Source organism: Cetorhinus maximus, chromosome 16 (genome assembly GCF_964194155.1).
Source record: "Cetorhinus maximus chromosome 16, sCetMax3.hap1.1, whole genome shotgun sequence".
Classification (NCBI taxonomy): domain Eukaryota; kingdom Metazoa; phylum Chordata; class Chondrichthyes; order Lamniformes; family Cetorhinidae; genus Cetorhinus; species Cetorhinus maximus.
Genome location: NC_135894.1, coordinates 26953612 through 26974539, shown reverse-complemented (window position 1 = coordinate 26974539; position 20928 = coordinate 26953612). Strand labels below are relative to the sequence as shown.

Below are 20928 nucleotides of genomic sequence, written 5' to 3'. Positions count from 1 at the left end.
CTTCCCGAAACGCTTCACCTCGCGCTCCCCGAAACGCTTCACCTCGCGCTTCCCGAAACGCTTCACCTCGCGCTTCCCAAACTGCTTCACCTCGCGCTTCCCGAAACGCTTCACCTCGCGCTTCCCAAACTGCTTCACCTCGCGCTTCCCGAAACGCTTCACCTCGTGCTTCCCGAAACGCTTCACCTCGCGCTTCCCGAAACGGCTTCACCTCGCGCTTCCCGAAACGCTTCACCTCGTGCTTCCCGAAACGCTTCACCTCGCGCTTCCCGAAACGCTTCACCTCGCGCTTCCCGAAACGCCTCACCTCGCGCTTCCCGAAACGCTTCACCCCGCGCTTCCCGAAACGCTTCACCTCGCGCTTCCCGAAACGCTTCACCTCGCGCTTCCCGAAACGCTTCACCCCGCGCTTCCCAAACTGCTTCACCTCGCGCTCCCCGAAACGCTTCACCCCGTGCTTCCCGAAACGCTTCACCTCGCGCTTCCCGAAACGCTTCACCTCGCGCTTCCCGAAACGCCTCACCTCGCGCTTCCCGAAACGCTTCACCCCGCGCTTCCCGAAACGCTTCACCTCGCGCTTCCCGAAACGCTTCACCTCGCGCTCCCCGAAACGCTTCACCTCGCGCTTCCCGAAACGCTTCACCTCGCGCTTCCCGAAACGCTTCACCTCGCGCTTCCCGAAACGCTTCACCCCGCGCCTCCCGAAACGCTTCACCTCGCACTTCCCGAAACGCTTCACCTCGCGCTTCCCAAAACGCTTCACCTCGTGCTTCCCGAAACGCTTCACCTCGTGCTTCCCGAAACGCTTCACCTCGCGCTTCCCTGCATTAAAGTTTTTAATGGTTTTCCAATAAGCTGCCTATCTGCAGGCAAGGCCCTGTCAGTGGCAAAAGGCCCATGACGAACCCACCTGTAAGAAGGCACAACAGAGTATCAGGACAATCAACCTATTGGAGTTTACTCACCTGAAAGTTAAGTCTGACATATTCCCAGCCATATCTTTCCACAGAGACCGGTCATTTCTAGTTGTACGAAATCTCAGTTTAATCATACTTATTCAACCATTGCATTCAACACTTACTATTTCTTCCTCGTGTCTGCATGTTATAAATTACTGGAATAAAATTACTGAAATTATGTATTTATCTACAATTTGCACTTAATAAGCACAGCTGCTATCGACCACAGAGTGAGTGGTGCAGAAAATCCACGTGAATTACAGTTGGTGTTCAGCTATTGTACAGTTAAGAAGTTACAACAACCCAAGCAGCTGTGTAGTCAGCACTGAAAGTGCCCAATGAATCTCTCACCTTCTGAAGTGTATTTATGTCCTTATTGGGTCCATAAAGCTGAGTGTCCACTGCTTGGACAAAGACATCTGATACACTGTCAGAGAAAACTGACAACAGTAAATCGCTTTCTTCGTTATCTGTATACAAGGCAGGTTGTATCTGAAACTGTGAATGACAATCAGACCTTCAGCCTCAATGTACCATATATAGCGCAAGCCTAAACTAAACTGCAGGTATTGGGGGAAACACTGGTTACATACTCTGTCCAAATGAATCCCCACTGATCTCAATGAAGTACTTTTGAAGTTTAATCACTGCTGTAATGTACGAAATGCTACAGCCAATTTGTGCACATCAAGCTCCCACAAGCACAATAATGTGCTAATGACCAGGTAATCTGTTCTGGTGATTGGTTGGAGGGTAAATATTGGCCAGTGCATTGGGAGATCTCCCCTGCTCTTCTTCCAAATAATGCAGTTGGATTTTTAAAGGTCATCTGAGAGGGCAGACAGGCCCTTAGCTTAACATCTCTCTAAAGGACAGAACTCACATGATATGGGAGTATTTTAACATAACATGGCTGACAGGAATTGGGTGGACTGCTAGATTTGCACATCAACCGATATAACTTGCCATTGCTCAAAGAGCGATTGTCACCTGTCTTAAAACATCTGTTGATGATTGGAGATTACAAAGTTCAACATTTTCCACTACTCCTGATAAGAACACACATCACCAAAGGACTTACAAACCCCAAAACAGGCAAAATGCATCACAAACCTCTAAACTGCAAAGGTCCTCCACCTCCACACGTACTGAGTCTGAGACAATGCTTTTGTTACCATGAATATTTGCAATGTAATAGGCAACAATGCGGAAATAAGGCACCATATCCTTTGTGATCATGATTGGAAATGAAGTGTTGTCAGACCTCCTAATTCTCTCGAAATGCAGCAACTTTCCTTTGTTGAGTAGCTAGAATATTAAATATTTGTGATATCAGGGCACTGTCACAAACTAAATGCATTTTTCAAATGGAAAAACATGACAAAGTTTGTCACAATATTATTTTAAAGAGGCTGCAACTTATAAGAATATATTTTTATTTGATTTAATTGAATTTTCAGTTACTTCTTCTACGTGATATCTTTTTTATTTTTAACTGAGTTTTCAGCCTTCAGTCTGAGATTGAATCAGCCGTTTATATAAAACAGGAGAGTGAATCTAACTGAACCATTTCTAAATGGTGCATCACTAAAAGAAACTCCTTCCAGCAGAAACTTTCAGAACCACTTCAATAAATGTGTGTCCTGTCTGTCACTAACTCTGATGGAGCCATCATTTCATTTACACCCGTGCATACACCTATATTTATTTACTTGTTTATTCACCTTTCTGTTTCTCTCTATATATAAATACCTATCTATAGTCTACCTACAGCAACTATGGTAGCATAGTAGTTAGGTTTCTGTTCTAGTAATCTAGAAGCCAAGGCTAATGATCCCAAAAACATTGGTCCAAATGCCACCTTGGCAGCTGAGGAATTTAAATTGAGTTAAATAAATCTGGAGTTAAAAAGTCAGGTAGCAGTAATGATGACCATGAAACCATTGGCTTGTTGTGAAAACTCATCTCATTCACGTTCTGTAGGGAAGGTAAGCTGCTGTCCTTACCCAGTCTGGCCTATATGTGACTCCAGACCCACAGTAATGTGGTCGACTCTTAACTAACCTCTCAAAAGACCTAGCAAGCCGTTCAGATGTATCTACCACCACCTTCTCAAAGGCAGTTAGGGGTGAGTAATAAATGCTGGTACATCAATGATGCCCACATTCTGTGAATGAATAAAAAAATCTGATCTATCTTACATGTTTTGTATTTCTTTCCTTGATTGTTTCACATGTCCATGATCATAAGATCATGCCAAATAAAACCAAGGAAGGGCCAATAAGCAGACTGGACACTGCAACCACGTGTTTCTTTCTGCCAAATACTAACAATGCTAATGAGACAAAAGGAAAGCAGAACAACAATGGCCAATTTCAGGAGCACCTCTGAAAAATTCATTTCAGACACAGCGGCAAACTGAAGGAAACATTGGGCAAGATTTTTAGGTTGGCAGACGGGTGCAAGCGGCAGGCCTGGGAACGGCCGGGGAATGGACCGATGACCCCGATCAGCTCCCGACCCCAGTTTCACGCTGACTGGCCAATTAACAGCCAGCCGGCATGAAGGACGGGCTGAAATGCTCAGCGCTGCCAGAGTGGGGGCGGGAGGAGGGCGGGCGCTGAATGCCAGCTCCCTAAAGGCAGAGAGCTGACTCAGGGGAGCTGAAGACTTCAAGATAATTAAATAAAGATTTTAAAATCAGGAAAAAATGTCCGAGCGTCACAACTAGTCACCTGAATGTATGCATAATAAAAATGCTGTCCATTCTTTTTTTATTTAATAACGGAAACCTCATCCCGCCCTTGGATGAGGTCTCATGAAAAATGCAAAGTCCACCTGGCCAATTCACCTGTCCGCCAACAGTAAGGTGGGGACAGACCACGAAAAATCAGGGACAATTGCAACTTTAATTACACTAATTGGCTACTTGATTGTCGGCGGGCACATGTCCACCGACAATCAAGGATATAATTTAGGATATAATCAGGGATGTAGTTCCTTTGCCATTAGCTATGACATGTTCCTACACTTCTTTTAGACAGACAGCTTCATTTGTTAATGATATCTTTATAGTAGCCTTTCAGATTTTATTTATACTTTCTATAATCCAAATGCACTATGAAATGTTTGATTCCTCTCCTCTTTTATTCTTTACTCTTGTATTTACGTCAGAGTATTCTAATCCGGGAAGCAGAATTTTAAACCTCTTGTTGATGCCAGCCTTAACCTCACCATGGTCACATTACATTTTTCATTACGCTGGCAATACACTTTATTTGGTCTCAAGCTATCGTCAGATTATTAGTAGGCTTCAGTTTTGTAAAGGTGTGTTTTCTCTGGTAGTGTTTCTAACACGCAGCAGGTCAGGAAATCAACATCAAACGAGTCAGGAAATCAGTGCATAGTCATTATAGGTCAGCTTGATGTGTCATTATCATGGTGAAAATTGTATATAAATTGTTTGTTCCCTAAAGAAAGCACAATAGCGACCTGCTTATTTGAAACCATTGTAATTTATGCAAATTACACGTGCCCATTTGGAAACTGATGCAATCAGATGAAGTAAAAACAGAAAATCCTGGAAAAACTCAACAGGTCTGGAAGCATCTGTGGAGAGAGAAACAGAGTTAACATTTGGAGTCAGTATGACTCATCAGAGCTAAAGAGAAGTAGAAATGCGATGGATTTTATACTGTTCAAGAGGGGGTGGAGCAAAGAGCATAAAATCCATCACATTTCTACTTCTCTTCAGCTCTGAAGAAGAATCATATGGACTTGAAACACTGACTGGAATTTTACACCCTATTACAGTGGGGTGGGGGGTAACATGTGGCGAGCAAGTGTTTCAAGTCCGTATGATTCTTCTAGAAGCTCTATCGACGGGAATGTAAAATCCCACTGCCATAAAATTCTGCCCTTTAACTCTGTTTCTCTCTGCACAGATGCTGCTGGACCTGCTGAGCTTTTCCAGCAATTTCTGTTTTTATTTCAGATTTCCAGCATCAGCAATATATTTTTTTAATCTTAGGAATCAGGTGTAACATTGGTTTTCCACCTCTTTCCAGTGAAGTTACTGCAGAGTAATACTAGGGGGTAGGGGGGAGCTGTAAAACTGCATTTCATGTGTTTCTCATCCCTCAAGTTTGGTCACAATTGACACAGCTCAGTTGGCTAGATGGCTACAGTGTGGTACAGAATAACACCAATGGCATAGGTTCAATCCCCATAATGACTATGGTGTTCCATGGAGGCCTGCCTCCCTACCTTACCCCATGCTTGTTGAGTGGTGCTCCTCAATCAATATCACCAATTGTCTCTCTCTCCAATGTATAGAATCCTTTGTGAACTTTGGCTAATTACCTCACTGAAAGAAAGGTACATGGCCTGTATAAAGCTCAGTTCATAGCACCCTCGCCTTTGAATCAGAGGGTTGTGGGTTCATGTCCCACTCCCAGAAAACCAAGAACTGTGATTGTACTCAAAGAGTTGCAATCTGTGACTGTTGATAACTCGAAATAGTATAAAGTAGGCCTGGCCATTGAAATAGTTATCATAATACTGTGTGCAATTGTCTGGTTCCCAGAGACCAATCAGTGCAGCAAAACCACATCACAATGCACTTCAATCTAGATTCATATCTGAATGGAGGAAGATTAAACTTCATTAACTTACCATATAGTAATAGTAGTTGACACTGCTGATATCTAACTGACTGAAAGCTGACAATTTCACATATATGGTATCTCCAGGGTACAGCAGAACATTTGGCACATTTATATGTAGGTACATCTTGTTGCTGTTATGGCACTTAATTTCAATTTCACTGCTTACTTCGGTACCACTGGCTTTATTTCCAGCGGTGGCCTGGGGAGACAAAATAGACAGTTAGATAGAACAGAACATCGTATGTGTGCTATAATAGGCTGCTAAAACAATTATACCTATTTTGCCTTCTGCGCACCCCAACCCTCAGCGGAGTTTAATTGCACCCGACTCCTTTAGCTCATCAGAATCATTATACACTGATGAACTGAGAATCAACAACAACAAATTGCATTTATCTAGGGTCCATAGCATAACAAAGTCCCGAAGCACTGGACAGGGATATTACAAAGCAAACTATGACAACAATCCACGCAAGGAGATAACAGGGCAGATGAACAAGAGTTTGGTTAATGAGGTAGGTTTTAAGGTCTTAAAGGAAAAAGCAAAGTAGAGAAGTGGAGCGATTTAGGGAGGGAATTCCAGATCTTAGGGCCTAGGCAGCTGAAAACATGGCCGCCAATGGTGGAGTGATAAAAAATAAAGATCCTCGAGAGGTTGGAATTAGAGGAGTGCAGATACCTTCGAGGAATGTGGGTGAGGATGAGGTTACAGAGATAGGGAGGGGAGAGGCTATGGAAAGATTTTAAAACCCAAGGATGCAAATTTTAAACTCGAGGCGTTGCTTAACCAGGAGCCAATATAGGTCAGCAGGCACAGTCAACAATAAAATATTTTTGAAAATATATTCTCACCTTAATATATATGCCGTTTGCATCTTCAGGAACATTGAAGGAGAGACTCAGTTCACCAATACTGTCAGTAAATGCTTTCTGTGTAGCTTGTATCTTTTTATCGCTTGAGAGAATTGTAATTTCGAACGGTGCTTCAGTGACAGGAACACCATTTGGATAGGTTAGTGATGCCTGTAAAATAGCATGGCAACAATGACGAGTTAGCTTCTTTTTCCATTAACATGAAAAGCATTCTTCCTTCCATTAAAAACAAGTTTATGGGGTAGAAATTAGTCCAGGATGGTAGCATTAAACTGGTGATTTTGCCTTGGCCTTTATTTAAATGAAGTCCCGTCTGCCCTCTTAGGTGAATGTTAAAAAGATCTCATGGTACTATTTTGAAGAAGTGCAGAGGAGACCTGCCCAGTGTTGTGGCCAATATTGACCTTTCAACCAACAGCACTGAAACCGATTACCTGGTCATTATTACATTGCTGTTTGTGGGATCTTGCTGTGTGCAAATTGTGAGTCTTACATTCCAACAGTGATTACACTTCAACAGTACTTCACTGGTTGAAAAGCACTTTGAGACATTGTCAAGTTATGAAAAGTGCTATATAAATGCAAATCTTTTTTATACTTGTTAAAGTCAGCTGCTTGATATGATAACACCCAGTTTCTCCTATAATAAAATCATAAAATGCTGGAAAATCTCAGCAGATCTGGCAGCATCTGTGCAGAGAGAAACAGAGTTAATGTTTCGAACCCGTATGACTCTTCAGAGCTGAAGAGAAGTAGAAACGTGATGGAATTTATACTGTTTATGAGGTGGTGGAGCAGGTGGTGCAAAACAGAAGGTCAGGGATAGGTGGGAGCTCAGAAGAGATTGACAAAGATATCCTGGACACAAGGCTAATGGTAATGTTAAAGACTAAAGAAGGTGCTAATAGTGGTATAAAGATAGCATCAGGGTGCATTGATGTTGAAAGATATTCTTGGAAATAATGCTGCTGGGACTCAAATACATGCTGCCCCAATCACAGTCACACAAGGAAGAAAGTGAATTGACCAGACTGATGGTTATTTGTGTTGCCTGGACAGTTCTAAAATCATGATGTTCCGTACATATCTCAGATGCACAGCAGGTCAAAGCCACGGGGAGGCACATTTCTATTCTCCATTTAATAAATGGGCTGTTCGTGGAATAATCAGCTAGGAATGTATGGGACTGGATGCTTTCTCCAAAACCATTCATTCAATCTAAGTAGGCCTTTAACCAATGCAACTCTATTTCTATCTCTCTCTATTCTTCTTTAGCTATCTATTTCTCTATCTATCTCTTTCTCATGCACAGAAACGCAAACACACAGACACAAACACGATGGGTGTGAAAGACACCTTGGCCTGGGGTGTAAAATTGGTGAAATCACTTTTGTTGTACCACATGTCTGATATTTAGTTTAACTGAACACAGTGGAACTGAATTTTGAGGTTGGCCTGCCAAAGGCACCCTCTGCAATATCACCTGTTTGATGTCACTGTCTGTGTCAAGTTTCCTCCCCCCACCCCCGGCAATTTCACTGAGAATTAATACGTACCAGAATCCGAAAAGGAGCTCCAGGTATAAAGAAGCGTTTTATCTTTGTCAGGTTAATCGTATAAGTTAGAGCCTCATTCCTTTCCTTTTCTTCCTCGTAAGCTACATAGTGAAACACAAAAGTTTTCACTTGTTGATTAATTAAAACAGAGAGCGCTAACAATGGACTTTTCCCAAGATTTCCTGGTGTACCCAAGTAGGCCTAGCACAGTCTGTGGGCACGAGTACTTGGGCCTGTTCAACCTGCCTCAGCAAGACGAAACAAGACAAAGACTAAAAGTTCTTATAAGGTAACCAGCAGCGAACCGAAAAGTGGAACATGTATATAACCCATATAATCCTATGTAAGGTGAATGGTATAGATACATGTAAGGGGAAACCAGAGAAACCCATGAGGAAGAAAAGAATAGAAAGATATGTTGATGGGGTCAAATGAAAAGCGGAAACCTGGAAGAGGCTCAAACACTAGCATGGGCTGGGTGGGCCGAATGGGCAGTTTCTGTGCCGTAAGCACTGAGCAATTCTATATAAATGGCAACAAAGTCAAACCCAAAACACAAGCGAACATAATTACAAAACCAAGAACCAAACATCTTCATGAATCAAAATCAGGGGAGGCGGTGGTGTAGTGGACTAGTCACTGGACCCCAGATACCCATGGTAATTCTCTGGAGACCTGGGTTTGAATCACACTATGGCAAATGGTGAAATTTGAATTCAATGAAAAATCTGGAATTAAAAGTCTAATGATGACCATGAAACCATTGTCTTTTGTTGTAAAAGCCCATCTGCTTCACTAGGGAAGGAAATCTGCCATCCTTGCCTGGTCTGACCTACAATAATGTGATTGACTGTAGCAAGCCATTCAGCCCTCTCAAGGGCAATTAGGGATGGGCAATAAATGCTGTTTCCATGAACAAATAAAAAGAAAGTGCAGCCCGTACAGTGAATTTCAGGTGCTACAAGTAGCTGGTGGGGCAAAAGCCTTGTTCATATTTATACACTTTCAGACTTTTAATACACTATCCACTGTCTCTCTGGGAGATTCTGGAGAACTCAACAACATGAGGACAGTAGCCTTAAATATCAGAATGAACAGGAGGGGCATGCAGAAAAGTGGAGTTGAGGTCACAATCAGATCAGCTATGATATTATTGAATGGTGGAACAGGCTGGAGAGACCAAATGGCCTACTCCTGCTCTTATTTCTTATGTTCTTATATCCCTAAGGGAGCTCCTGTGGCACAGTGTAGCGTCTCTGCCTCTGAGCCAGAAGTTCTGAGTTCAAGTCCCACTCCAGGACTTGATGGTGGCAGAAGGTGCATTCATAATGTGGCCAAACAGGTTGCTTACCAACCTGTAAATCCTTCCACCATGCCTTTCACAGGCAGTAAGAGCAGGAGAGAATCCTGGTCAGCCATGCTTGATGCAGATTGGCACTGCTCAAGCTATAGGCTCTGGCTTCAGGCTAGAGACCTGTTCCAAACAAAATGAGCTATGGAAAACAGATGTAAGATGTACTCTGTCTGCCTCATGCATCTTTAGATGTGGAAAGCCTTCTAAGTCTTTGTTCTTAACTCATTGCAATCTCAACAGTTCTATTTTCTGGGTTTGTTAGTCAAAGGCTTAAGGGAACACTAAAATTAGACAATTGATAGAAATTTCTTCTGTTTATAGACCTGGAAGGTCTTAGTACTTCCTTGCAGAAGTTGCCTGTCTTTTACTGATCAAATTCTGGAACATGGTTACCTCAGGCTGGAGCTCTCTCCCGTCAGGAGTAGCAGCTATCACCCCAGAGCCGCTGCTCAGGAATCTGCACCTTCATCAATGTGGGTTCATGTGGCTGGTGGAAGAGGGCTCAGGCTGGGGTAGGGTGACCAGTCCGGGGCGTGCTGGATGGTGGAGGAGTGGGCTGGATGTCGCTAACAGGACTTGCATGTTGTATGTCTATTGATGTTCAGCTCGTGGCCAAAGCCATCCAGGCCCTTTAAAATGTGGTGCTCGATCTCGACTGCACATGAGGCATCGAGGCAGCTCAAACGTGCGGTGGACTCCCACCTGAACTGACCCCCATTTGGATGGAATTTCACATTGGGCAGATCCTGAAACCTCCCTCAGGAACCTCGGCCCCACAGTTTGAGCTGTTTTGCAAAACTCCCTATCATGCCATTCCACTCTGCACAGAGGGGTTTCCTGTATGGGCTGCTGCGCACCCTCCACATCCTCATTCTCATCAACCATCCAGACATACCATGGAGTCCCGTCCTGCCATCTGGAGATGGGGTGGGGGGCCCCAGTGTGAGGCTCTCTATGTTGGAGTCCTCCCCTTTACCATCATGGATTTGGCAGAGAGGATGCAGCAGCCTGTGTAATTGAAGCTTAAGATGGTCCACGGACTCTCAGGCTGCCTGCCCTTTCTACAGCCTCCAGTAGTCTGTGTTACACGTGTATATAGGTTACCCAAGGTCACATCCCCTATTTCATTGTCTGAAGGGGCTGCTCCTCGAGTTTTGTTTGCATTTCAGCCCCATGCTCCTGCTCTTTGGACACCCAATGAGGAGAGAGGTGGGCAGAGCAGATAACCTCCTTGTTAGCCTGCTCCTGGGCCTGGCCAAGGTAGCTATCAACAGGTCCAGGCACCAGGCAATTGAAGGGGTCATTTGACCCAACTGCCTGGCTTTCTTCTGTGGTGACCTCCACGCCTGGGTTTCCCTGGAGAGGGAGTGCGCAATGTCTATGACCAGGGGGTGCTGAAGGGGCTGAAGTGCATTATCTCGCCCCAAATGACATTTTAATTTAATTTAAGTTTCTTCTAATATTTTTGTTTTAGTTACAGTGCTCCTTTAGGGACTGTTAATTAGTTAATTTCTTTGTTAGTTAATTTGTTTATTTGATTTTTTTTACTCAACAGAGTATAAAGAAAAACTTCTGGAACACTGGGCGATGGTAGGTTAGCGACCGAGATAGGTAATTCTGTGAATAAACCTACCATCAAGAAAAAGGATTTGTGTCTAGTTTCATAGTTCACCATCTGGCTGGGATCCATTTAAGATATTTGGCAAACCATATGCAAATGAAGGTCAGCCATGGAAATTTTAGGGGACCACTGGTGATTCCTAAAACCGCACAGGTATTCGATTGGACCACCTCATGCCCAACTTTATGCACCTCTCCACCCTCCCCCGCACTACCCTCTGCCCCCCACTGCTCAGCTCGTTTTCACTTGTCAAGCCAACTGGGGAGAAGCCATATCTGCCCAACGTGGGGGCCAATCTCTGCTCATCTAGCATGGTTACCTCCCCGAGGTTCCACCCTGACCATTCAGGCCTCCAAGCATGCTCATGAGGGTCTGGGTTTGCTCTACCCACCTCCTGCCCAGTGGAAATGTTCACTGCTCAATATCATTGGGAATAAATAAGTTTGTTCAAAAGCAAAATACCGTGGATGCTGTAAGTCTGAAATAAAGACAAAAAATGCTAGAAATACTCAGCAGGTCAGGCAGCATCTGTGGAGAGAGAAACAGAGTTAATATTTCAAGTCAATGACCTTTCATCAGAATTAAGTTTTTGTTTTCCTAAGTGCCACTGACAACATAATTTCTGAATTGGAAAAGGGATAGATCAGGTACCGGTTGCAGAAGACCTCTCGGGTTTCAAGGTGAATAAAACCTCAAATTATTAGACACCAGCATGCAGGTTAAAATAGGACACCAACAGCAGGTCAGCAAATCAACTGGACCATCTCTTGGCAGTTCTGATGTCTCTGCTTTATTTTTTGGGTGTGAAGTGCATGGCAGGCATTGATTGAAAATGACAATACTGACTGTATGTCAACAGTTAATTAGACATAACTTTGACAATGTCATGCAATAACTTCACCATGCGGACTTATCGGATGTCCAAACATACCTTTCCCAAAAATCCCGGTGATAATAGGAGGATGTTTGGAAAAAAGTGACAATAGGGCAGAGTATAGATAAAGCATAAAACCAGTTTTCATCAAGACATTTAAGGTTTCTTCAAGTCTGCAATTGTTCACCATAATGATGGCTGGCAAACTACCTTCATACAACAGCTGACTCATCCTCCTGATCTTATTCATGTCGTGGGTATAAGTTCCACATAAATCCACAGCTGAATTAAGATTCCAACTTCAACAGAAAATGCAAAATAAACCCATGACATTTCCAGCAAAATGTCTTTTCTCTCTCGATATAGCTGATCCCGGTTAACAATGAATGGAAGTATTAAATTAAAACTTACCTTGCTCCTTAATTTGAAAGTTTCTGTAGCCCTGGTACACAGAATATGATGTAGGGGCTCCCTGTATCTTAAAGTCTCCAACCCTTTAGTTAAACAGATGTGCTTTGTCAGTAAATTTGAAAGCAATTCAAATACTTTTCACAAAATAATATTCCTGCATATAAACATGTGATTCTTCAACCAAGGAGGAAATGGAAATTCAAGTCCCAGATCTTTCTTGTGACAGTCAGATGGTTCGTTTGTATAATGACTCCTGAGAGTAGACACTGGGAAGGGTCTTTTTATATCTATATAAAGCCACAGCATCAAGTAATCAAATCCTTTCTCACCTACTCTGGCCCACCTACAAATTAAATGCTTTTTGTTTTTGCTTTGGTAAGGCCATCTTCAGCTGCTTCATCAATGACCTTCCTTTCATCATAAGGTCAGAAGTGGGTGTATTTGCTGATGATTTCACAATGTTCAGCTCCATTTGCGACTCCTCAGATACTGAAGCAGTCCGCACCCAATGCAGCAAGACCTGGACAATATTCAGGCTTGGGCTGATAAGTTGCAAGTAACATTCATGCCACACAAGTGTCAGGTAATGACCATCTCCAACAAGAGAGAATCTTAGTAGCTCCCCATTCAATAGCATTACCATCGCTAAATCCCCCATCCTGGGGGTTATCATTGACCAGAAACTGAACTGAACCAGCCATATAAATATTGTGCCTACGAGAGCAGGTCAGAGGCTGGGAATTCTGCGGCAAGTAACTCACCTCCTGACTCCCCAAAGTCTGTCCACCATCTAAAAGGCACAAGTCAGAACTGTGATGGAATACTTCCCACTTGTCTGGATGAGTGCAGCTCCAACAACACTCAAGAAGCTTGACACTATCCAGGACAAAGAAGCCCACTTGATTCACAAACATTCACTCCCTCCACCACCGATGCACAGTGGCAGCGTGTGAACCATCCACAAGATGCACTGCAGGAACTCACCAAGGCTCCTTCGAAAGCACCTTCCAAACCTGCAAACTCTACCACTTAGAAGGATAAGGGCAGCAGGTACACGAGAACACCACAACCTCCAAGTTCCCTTCCAAGTCACTCACAACTTTCACTGTCGCTGAGTCAAAATCCTGGAACTCCCTTCCTAACAGCACTGTGGGTGTACCTACACCACATGGACTGCAGCACTTCAAGAAGGTTCAGGGAAGGTTCCATTAGATTGGAAAATAGTAAATGTAACTTCTTTACTCAAAAGGAAGGGAGACAGAAAGCAGGAAACTATAGGCCAGTTTCCATGTTTTAGAAGCTATTATTAAAGCCATTATGGCAGGGCAACTGGAAAAATTCAAGGTAATCAGGAAGAGTCAACATGGTTTTGTGAAAGGGAAATCATGTTTAATCATGACATTCTTTGAACAAATAACAGGTGCTGTGGATAAAGGGGAACTGGTGGATGTACTGTACTTAGATTTCCAAAAAGCATTTGATAACTTGCCATATCAAAGGCTATTGTAGCAAACAAAAGCTCATGGTATAGGGTTAACATATTGGCATGGAGAGAAGATCGGCTGGCTGACAGGAAACAGAGAGTTGGCATAAATGGGTCTTTTTATGGTTGGCAAGATGTAATAAGTGGTGTGCCACAGGAATCAGTGCTGGGGCCTCAACTTTTTTACAATTTATATAAATGACTTGGATGAAGGGACCGAAGGTAGGGTGGCTAAATTTGTTGATGACGCAAAGATAGGAGGAAAGTACATTGTAAAGAGGGCATAAAGAGGCTGCAATGGGATATAGATAGGTTAAGTGAGTGGGCAAAGATCTGGCAAATTGAGTATAATGTGGGAAAATGTGAAATTGTCCATTTTAGCAGGAAAATAAAAAAGAAGCATTTTATCTAAATGGTGAGAGATTGCAGAGCTCTGAGATGCAGAGGGATCTGGGTGTCCTGGCATATGATTCATAATAGGCTAGTATGCAGGTACAGCAAGTAATTAGGAAAGCTAATTGAATGTTATTGTTTATTGCTAGGGGAATTGAATGCAAAAGTACAGGGGTTTTGCTTCAGTTATATGGGGCATTGGTGAGACCACATCTGGGGTACAGGGTACTGAATTGGTCACCTTATTTAAGGAAAAATGTAAATGCGTTGGAAGTAGTTCAGAGAGGGTTTACTAGACTTGAGATGGGTTGGTTATCTTATGAGGAAAGTTTGGACAGGCTAGGCTTGTATCTGCTGGAATTTAGAAGAGTAAGAGGTGACTTGATTGAAACATATAAGATCCTGAGGGGTCGTGACAGGATGGACGTGGAGAGGATCTTACCTCTTGTGGGAGAATCTAGAACTAGGGGTCCACTGTTTAAAAGTAAGCAGTTGACATTGGTAGATAGATTCTTGATAAGCAAGGAGGTGAAAGGTAATTGGGGGTAGGCAGGAATGTGGAGTTAAGGCCACAATCAGATCAGCCATGACCTTATTGAATGGTGGAGCATGCTCGAGGCGCCGACTGGCCTACTCCTGCTCATAATTTGTATGTTTGTAGGTGGCTCACTGGTGACCCTCTCAAGGGCAATTGGTGATGGGCAATAAATGCTAGCCCAGCCAGTGATGCCCATATCCTGTAAGAGAAAAAAACTTGGATGCTGGCATACAAAATAACATTTCAAAATTTACTATTTTGATACCAAATTTGAAGGTGTCGCAGAGAGTAAGAATGATGCCAATCAACTGAGACAGGACATGGATAAGCTAGCAGAATGGGCAGACAAGGGGTACATTGAATTTAATACAGAGAAGTGTGAGTTGGTGCATTTTGGCAGAAGGGATAGGGAAAAGCCATATAGACTTAATGGCACAGTTTTAAAGAGCGTACAGGGACAGGAGGACCCAGGGTTCAGGTGAAGGTGGCAGGACATATTGAGAGAATGGTTAGCAAAGCACATGGGAGCTTGGACTTCAGAAATAAAGGCATTGAGTACAAAAGCAGGGAAGTTAAGCTGAATCTGTATGAAGCTCTGGTTATATCACAACTAGAGTATTGTGTCCAGTTCTAGTCACCACACTTTAGCAAGGATGTGAGGGTGCAGAGGAGATTTACCAGAATGGTTCAAGGGATGAGGGGATATTTGGTACAAGGTTAGGTTGGAGAAGCTGGGGTTGTTCTCCTTGGAGCAAAGGAGATTGAGGGGAGATTTGATAGATGTGTACAAGATTATGACAGTTTAGATAAGATAGACAAAGAAAAGCTGTTCCCATTAACTGATCGCACAAGGACTAGGGGACATAGGTTTCAGATTTTAGATAAGAGACACAGTGGGGAATGTAAGGAAGAACGTTTTTACACAGCAAGTGGTAATGCCCAGGAACCCGCTGCTCATGAGGGTGGTGGAAATGGAGACAATCAATGATTTCAAAGGGAAATAGAATGGGCACTTGAGGAAAATAAACTTGCAGGGCAATGGGGGTAGAAACAATGAAATGGGGCAGAGTGGATTGTTCTACAGAGAGTCGGCCTGGGCTCGATGGGCTGAATGGCCTCCTTCTGTACCATTATGACTCTATGATATCAGTGTTGAAAGTAGGAGCTGAGCAAATTGAAAAAATTAATGACTCAAATGTCCACATTTGAATGCTGAGAGTCTTACAAGTAAACTGGGAGACCCAAAGCACCTTGCCCAAGAGGCTTGTAGTGATCCTGTTCGACGATGATAAGTCTTGGATGAACGGACAAGGTTACAAATTCCTTGGCAGAGAGAATAGACAGAAACTAGGAGGATGCATAGTATTTTATTTAAAAAGGAACTTGATGATAATGCATATGAACCACTTGTTAGGGAGGATATTAAGCTGTGAGATTGTCAGTTTAATGATTTTCAACAACCCTACACAACAGAGGAAGGGAATCTTCTGTTATTGGTGTTGTATAAAAGGTCAATGCTAAATATGTAAATAGATAGTCTACATCATCAGTGAAGTAAGATCACATGACACCAGAGCCTGCTGAGAGATAGTTCTATGTATAGCCTCATGCTAAGCCTTGTATTGTACATAGTTAGTAGAATGTTCAATAAAACGTAAAGTTTACCAACAGCCTTGCCTCCAGCAGTATCTGTTAATCCACACCATAGACAACCCCATCTAAGACCTACAACGATGAGAACAGATGGTGGTAGCAGAAAACATGAAGGAAAAAGCACCAGGTTAAGGGCCCAGTGACTGGAAGAAGCAGCAAAAGAGAGGACAGCGGGACAAGAACAGCTTGGGAAAATCACCAATGAAACTCAAAGAAAGGCTAGAGTGAAGAAAAGCCATGGAGAAAATCTTACCCTTACCAGAGTGCTTTGACCACATGGAAGTCCTGGATCAAGCCAAGAAGTGGCAGGACTGACATTACCAGGTACAGAACAGCATGAGGACTAGCAGAGAAGACTAGGAAGAAGCAGGTCAGTACTCTTCTCTACGCCATAGGCAGCAGTGCAGACGACATAATGGTCAGACAGGGCATAAATGAAGAAGTTATCAAAGCCTTTGATACTTATTTTAGTCTTAGAGAAAACACCATGGTAGAAAGGGTGAAGTTCAACAGACACATCCAAAAACCGGAAGAGAACATAGATTCCTTCATTAACGATTTATATCAACTGGATGGGGAGTGTGAATATGGAGCCCTGAAAGATGAATTAATTCTGGATTGTATTCTTGTAGGAGTCTTAGAGGAGACTTTATCAGATCTTTCTGCAGTCAAGGGAGGATTTGACCCTATCAAAGGCTGTGCAGTTAACAAGGCAGGCAGAAGTCAGGAAACAAAATGAGATTTTTATTCAAGGCAACAAAGTAATCTCGTGGAGAAAAACAGCTGATGCAGTGCAGTTTGTAGGACATAGAGGTAGCAGCGCATCTAATCCAAAACGGGGAAAGGGTGAAGAGGGCTCAGTAGCCGTTATTATTCAGTGTTCTTGCTGTGATGGAAAATGCTGTACTAGTGTGAAGAACACCCCGCCAAAAATGTGGATTGCTGTTTCTGTAAGAAGAGAGGCCATTTTAAATCGGTACGCCACAGTAAAAAAAATTAAAGAAGGAATAACTAAAAATCATCTATCATTCAAGAAGTTGAAGACAAAAAAGATAATGAAGTACCATTCTTGGGAGAAATTACGGGATAAAACAGGAACTATTGGAGCACAGATGTTATGGTCAATGGACATAAAACAAACTTCAAATTAGACACTGAAACAGGAGTTCCAATCCTTTCAGAACAGTGGCTAAAGCAAGACTTCCTCCAGTTATCGAACATGTAACTCTACGGTCCAGGGGGCATTCAACTGAAGGTCAAGGGGCAGTTGACTGCTGTACTCCAGTGCAAAGGAAGAGAAATCACAGAAACTTTGCATTTGATCCACAACCAAGAATGTTCACTGGTAAGCTGAATTTAGTCATTTCAAACGAGGGCTCTTAGTTTGCAAATGAATGTTTTAAGAAATTTACTGATGACTATGGATTTGTCCATACAACTAGTTCACCCAGGTACCCACAAGCAAATGGAGAAATAGTTCCAGTGAAACCTCGTGTTAAGCCTTGTACTGTACATAATTAGTACAATGTTCAATAAAAGGTAAAGTTCACCAACAGCCTTGTCTCCAGCATTCTATGTAAATCTACACCATGGACAACCCCATCTAAGACCCACAACGATGATAACAGAGTTGGTGAATTGTACACTGAAACAATCAGCAGAATGAGTGGCATCAGTATGTGCAACAGGAGGGGAGACAGATGGGGCGAGCCCATGGCCCAGGAGTTATGAATCTTCATGAGACACTGTCACAACCACACATGGAGGCCAGTGTACAGCTCTGGTTGTTGTCACACAGAAAGGTTAGCTAGGCAGCTAAATGTAAAAGAATATGAAATTTAATACCAAGTTTACAGCACCTCCACCATGAGGAGAGGACAAAGACATTCTTGAATCAGTTTGTTGGGGAAGGAGAAAATTCTGGCCAAGTATTCGAAGAATTTGTGAAGGAGCAGATACACTGCGTCTTGATGATGTGCACCTATTTGTCACAAACTCTAGAACCCAGAAGCTGAAAGATGCGGACAGTTTATTTTTGATTCTGCAGGAGTGTAGAAAATGGGAAAGGGGCTGAGCAGGTAGCCAGCTGAGTCTGGTCAAACAGAAAATTAAAGAGTTCTATTATCATTGTTGTGGGTCTTAGCTTTGGTTATCCTTGATTAGGATCGACAGAGACTGCTGGAGACAAGGCTGCTGGTAAACTTTAACTTTTATTGAACATTCTATCATGTACAGTACAAGGTTTAACACGAAGCTCTACATAGAACTATCTCTCAGCATAAACTGTTGTCATGTGATCTTATGGCACTGATGGTGTAGACTGTCTATTAAAATATTTAACATTAACCCTTTACATGGCAAGAATGACTAGATATCTGAGAAAAAAGGTATTGAAGGGCTTCAGTATTTCTAGGCCAACCAAACAGTATGAAATTCAATAACCTAATTCTACACTTGTTTACAATATTGTAAAGAATTTCCCAGTTTCATCAACCTGAACTATTTTCTGAAAATATTTACATGAATAAAAAAATTGGCATGTCAATGGACAACAATAGGAGGTGGGTCCTGCCCCACAATATTCTGCCTTTACATTTACTGATTCATGTCTGTGTTGGCATTTTCAAAGAGCTCTCCAAAATCCACTTTTTTGTATTTACCCCATAACCATTAAAATTTAACCCCTTTCAAGTTTTTATCAAATTTCGTGCATTGCTGTCTGTGGGGAACTTGGAGCTGAAGGAATTCAACAATATAGGTACCTGCACACAGAAGAGTGTTTTAAACAAAATCAGAGACTCACAGCGAGGAAGGAACCTTTACTTCGCCCCTGCAGACTGCATCGGAGCCTTGTTGATGGCTCCTTGTTTCCGTAACAACCTGGCCGGAGTGCTAGAATGTAACAAGACAAATCCTGGTTAGTTATGATCAGTAACCTCAGTCTGATTAGAAATGTCAATTTGTGTCAAGGGAGCCACTTTAACTTGTATCATCCGGGAACTGAAAGGAAGCAAGACTTGCATTTATATAGAGCCTTTCACGGTTACTGGATGTCCAAAGGACTTTACAGTCAATGAAGTCCTTCTAGAGTGCAGTCACTGTTGTAGGAAACATGGCAGCCAATTTGCGCAAAGCAAGCTCCCACAAACAGCAATGTGATAATGGCCAGATAATGGCACACATGGTTACTGCCGCACAGTGTCCTCTTGACCTGATGATATGGCCCATAACAGCCAGGACTGCCGGTCACAGCTGAAGAGGAAAAGGAGCAGCAAAGCCTCTCATGTGCAAGACCGGGGAACGTAGGAGAGTGGAGGGTGGAAGGAGAGCACATGCTTCCTCTTACAGCAGTAGGTCTCTATTTAGTGAATGGGAGGGTGGGTTAGTGAATGGGTGGGTGGGCTAGTGAATGGATGGGTGGGTTAGTGAATTGGAGCATGGGTTATAGAAGGGGTGACTGGGTTAGTGAATGGATGGGTGGGTTAGTGAATGGGTGGGTGGGTTAGTGAATGTGTGAGTGGGTTAGTGAATGTGTGAGTGGGTTAGTGAATGGATGGATGGGTTAGTGAATTGGAGCATGGGTTATAGAAGGGTGACTGGGTTAGTGAAAGGGTGGGTGGGTTAGTGAATGTGTGAGTGGGTTAGTGAATGGGTGGGTGGGTTAGTGAATGGGAGGGTGGGTTAGTGAATGGGAGGGTGGGTTAGTGAATGGGAGGGTGGGTTAGTGAATGGGTGGGTGGGTTAGTGAATGGGAGGGTGGGTTAGTGAATGGGTGGGTGGGTTAGTGAATGTGTGAGTGGGTTAGTGAATGTGTGAGTGGGTTAGTGAATGGATGGATGGGTTAGTGAATTGGAGCATGGGTTATAGAAGGGTGACTGGGTTAGTAAAAGGGTGGGTGGGTTAGTGAATGTGTGAGTGGGTTAGTGAATGGGTGGGTGGGTTAGTGAATGGGAGGGTGGGTTAGTGAATGGGAGGGTGGGTTAGTGAATGGGAGGGTGGGTTAGTGAATGGGTGGGTGGGTTAGTGAATGGGAGGGTGGGTTAGTGAATGGGTGGGTGGGTTAGTGAATGGGTGGGTGGGTTAGTGAATGTGTGAGTGGGTTAGTGAATGGATGGGTGGGTTAGTGAATGGGAGGGTGGGTTAGTGAATGGGTGGGTGGGTTAGTGAATGGATGGATGGGTTAGTGAATGGATGGGTAGGATAGTGACTGCATGGGTGGTTTAGTGAATGGGTGGGTGGGTTAGTGAATGGGTGTGTGGGTTAGTGAATGGGTGGGTGGGTTAGTGAATGGGTGGGTGGGTTAGTGAATGGGTGGGTGGGTTAGTGAATGGATGGGTGGGTTAGTGACTGGATGGGTGGTTTAGTGAATGGGTATGTGGGTTAGTGAATGGATGGGTGGGTTAAACAATGGGTGTATGGGTTAGTGAGATAGCGTATGGGATAGCGTATGGGTGTGTGGGATAATGAATGCATATAGGGATTAGTGAATGGGAGTGTGGGTAAGTGAATAGGTGTGTGAGTTAGTGAATAGGTGTTTAAAGAATGG

The 20928-nt window shown here is 43.2% G+C and overlaps 1 protein-coding gene across 1 annotated transcript in view; it reads right to left on the bottom strand.

Moving 5' to 3' along the window:
• Nucleotides 1-20928, bottom strand: part of LOC144691449 (complement C3-like) — an 89009-nt gene that overhangs the window by 20502 nt on the left and 47579 nt on the right. Inside the window, exons 5-11 of the mRNA XM_078559548.1 lie at nt 19186-19274; nt 12316-12398; nt 8056-8156; nt 6479-6649; nt 5634-5825; nt 2073-2267; nt 1311-1457 (exon numbers count right to left, since the gene is read on the bottom strand). Of these exons, the coding sequence (XP_078415674.1) occupies nt 1311-1457; nt 2073-2267; nt 5634-5825; nt 6479-6649; nt 8056-8156; nt 12316-12398; nt 19186-19274 (978 nt within the window). The remainder of the gene's footprint in view (nt 1-1310; nt 1458-2072; nt 2268-5633; nt 5826-6478; nt 6650-8055; nt 8157-12315; nt 12399-19185; nt 19275-20928) is intronic.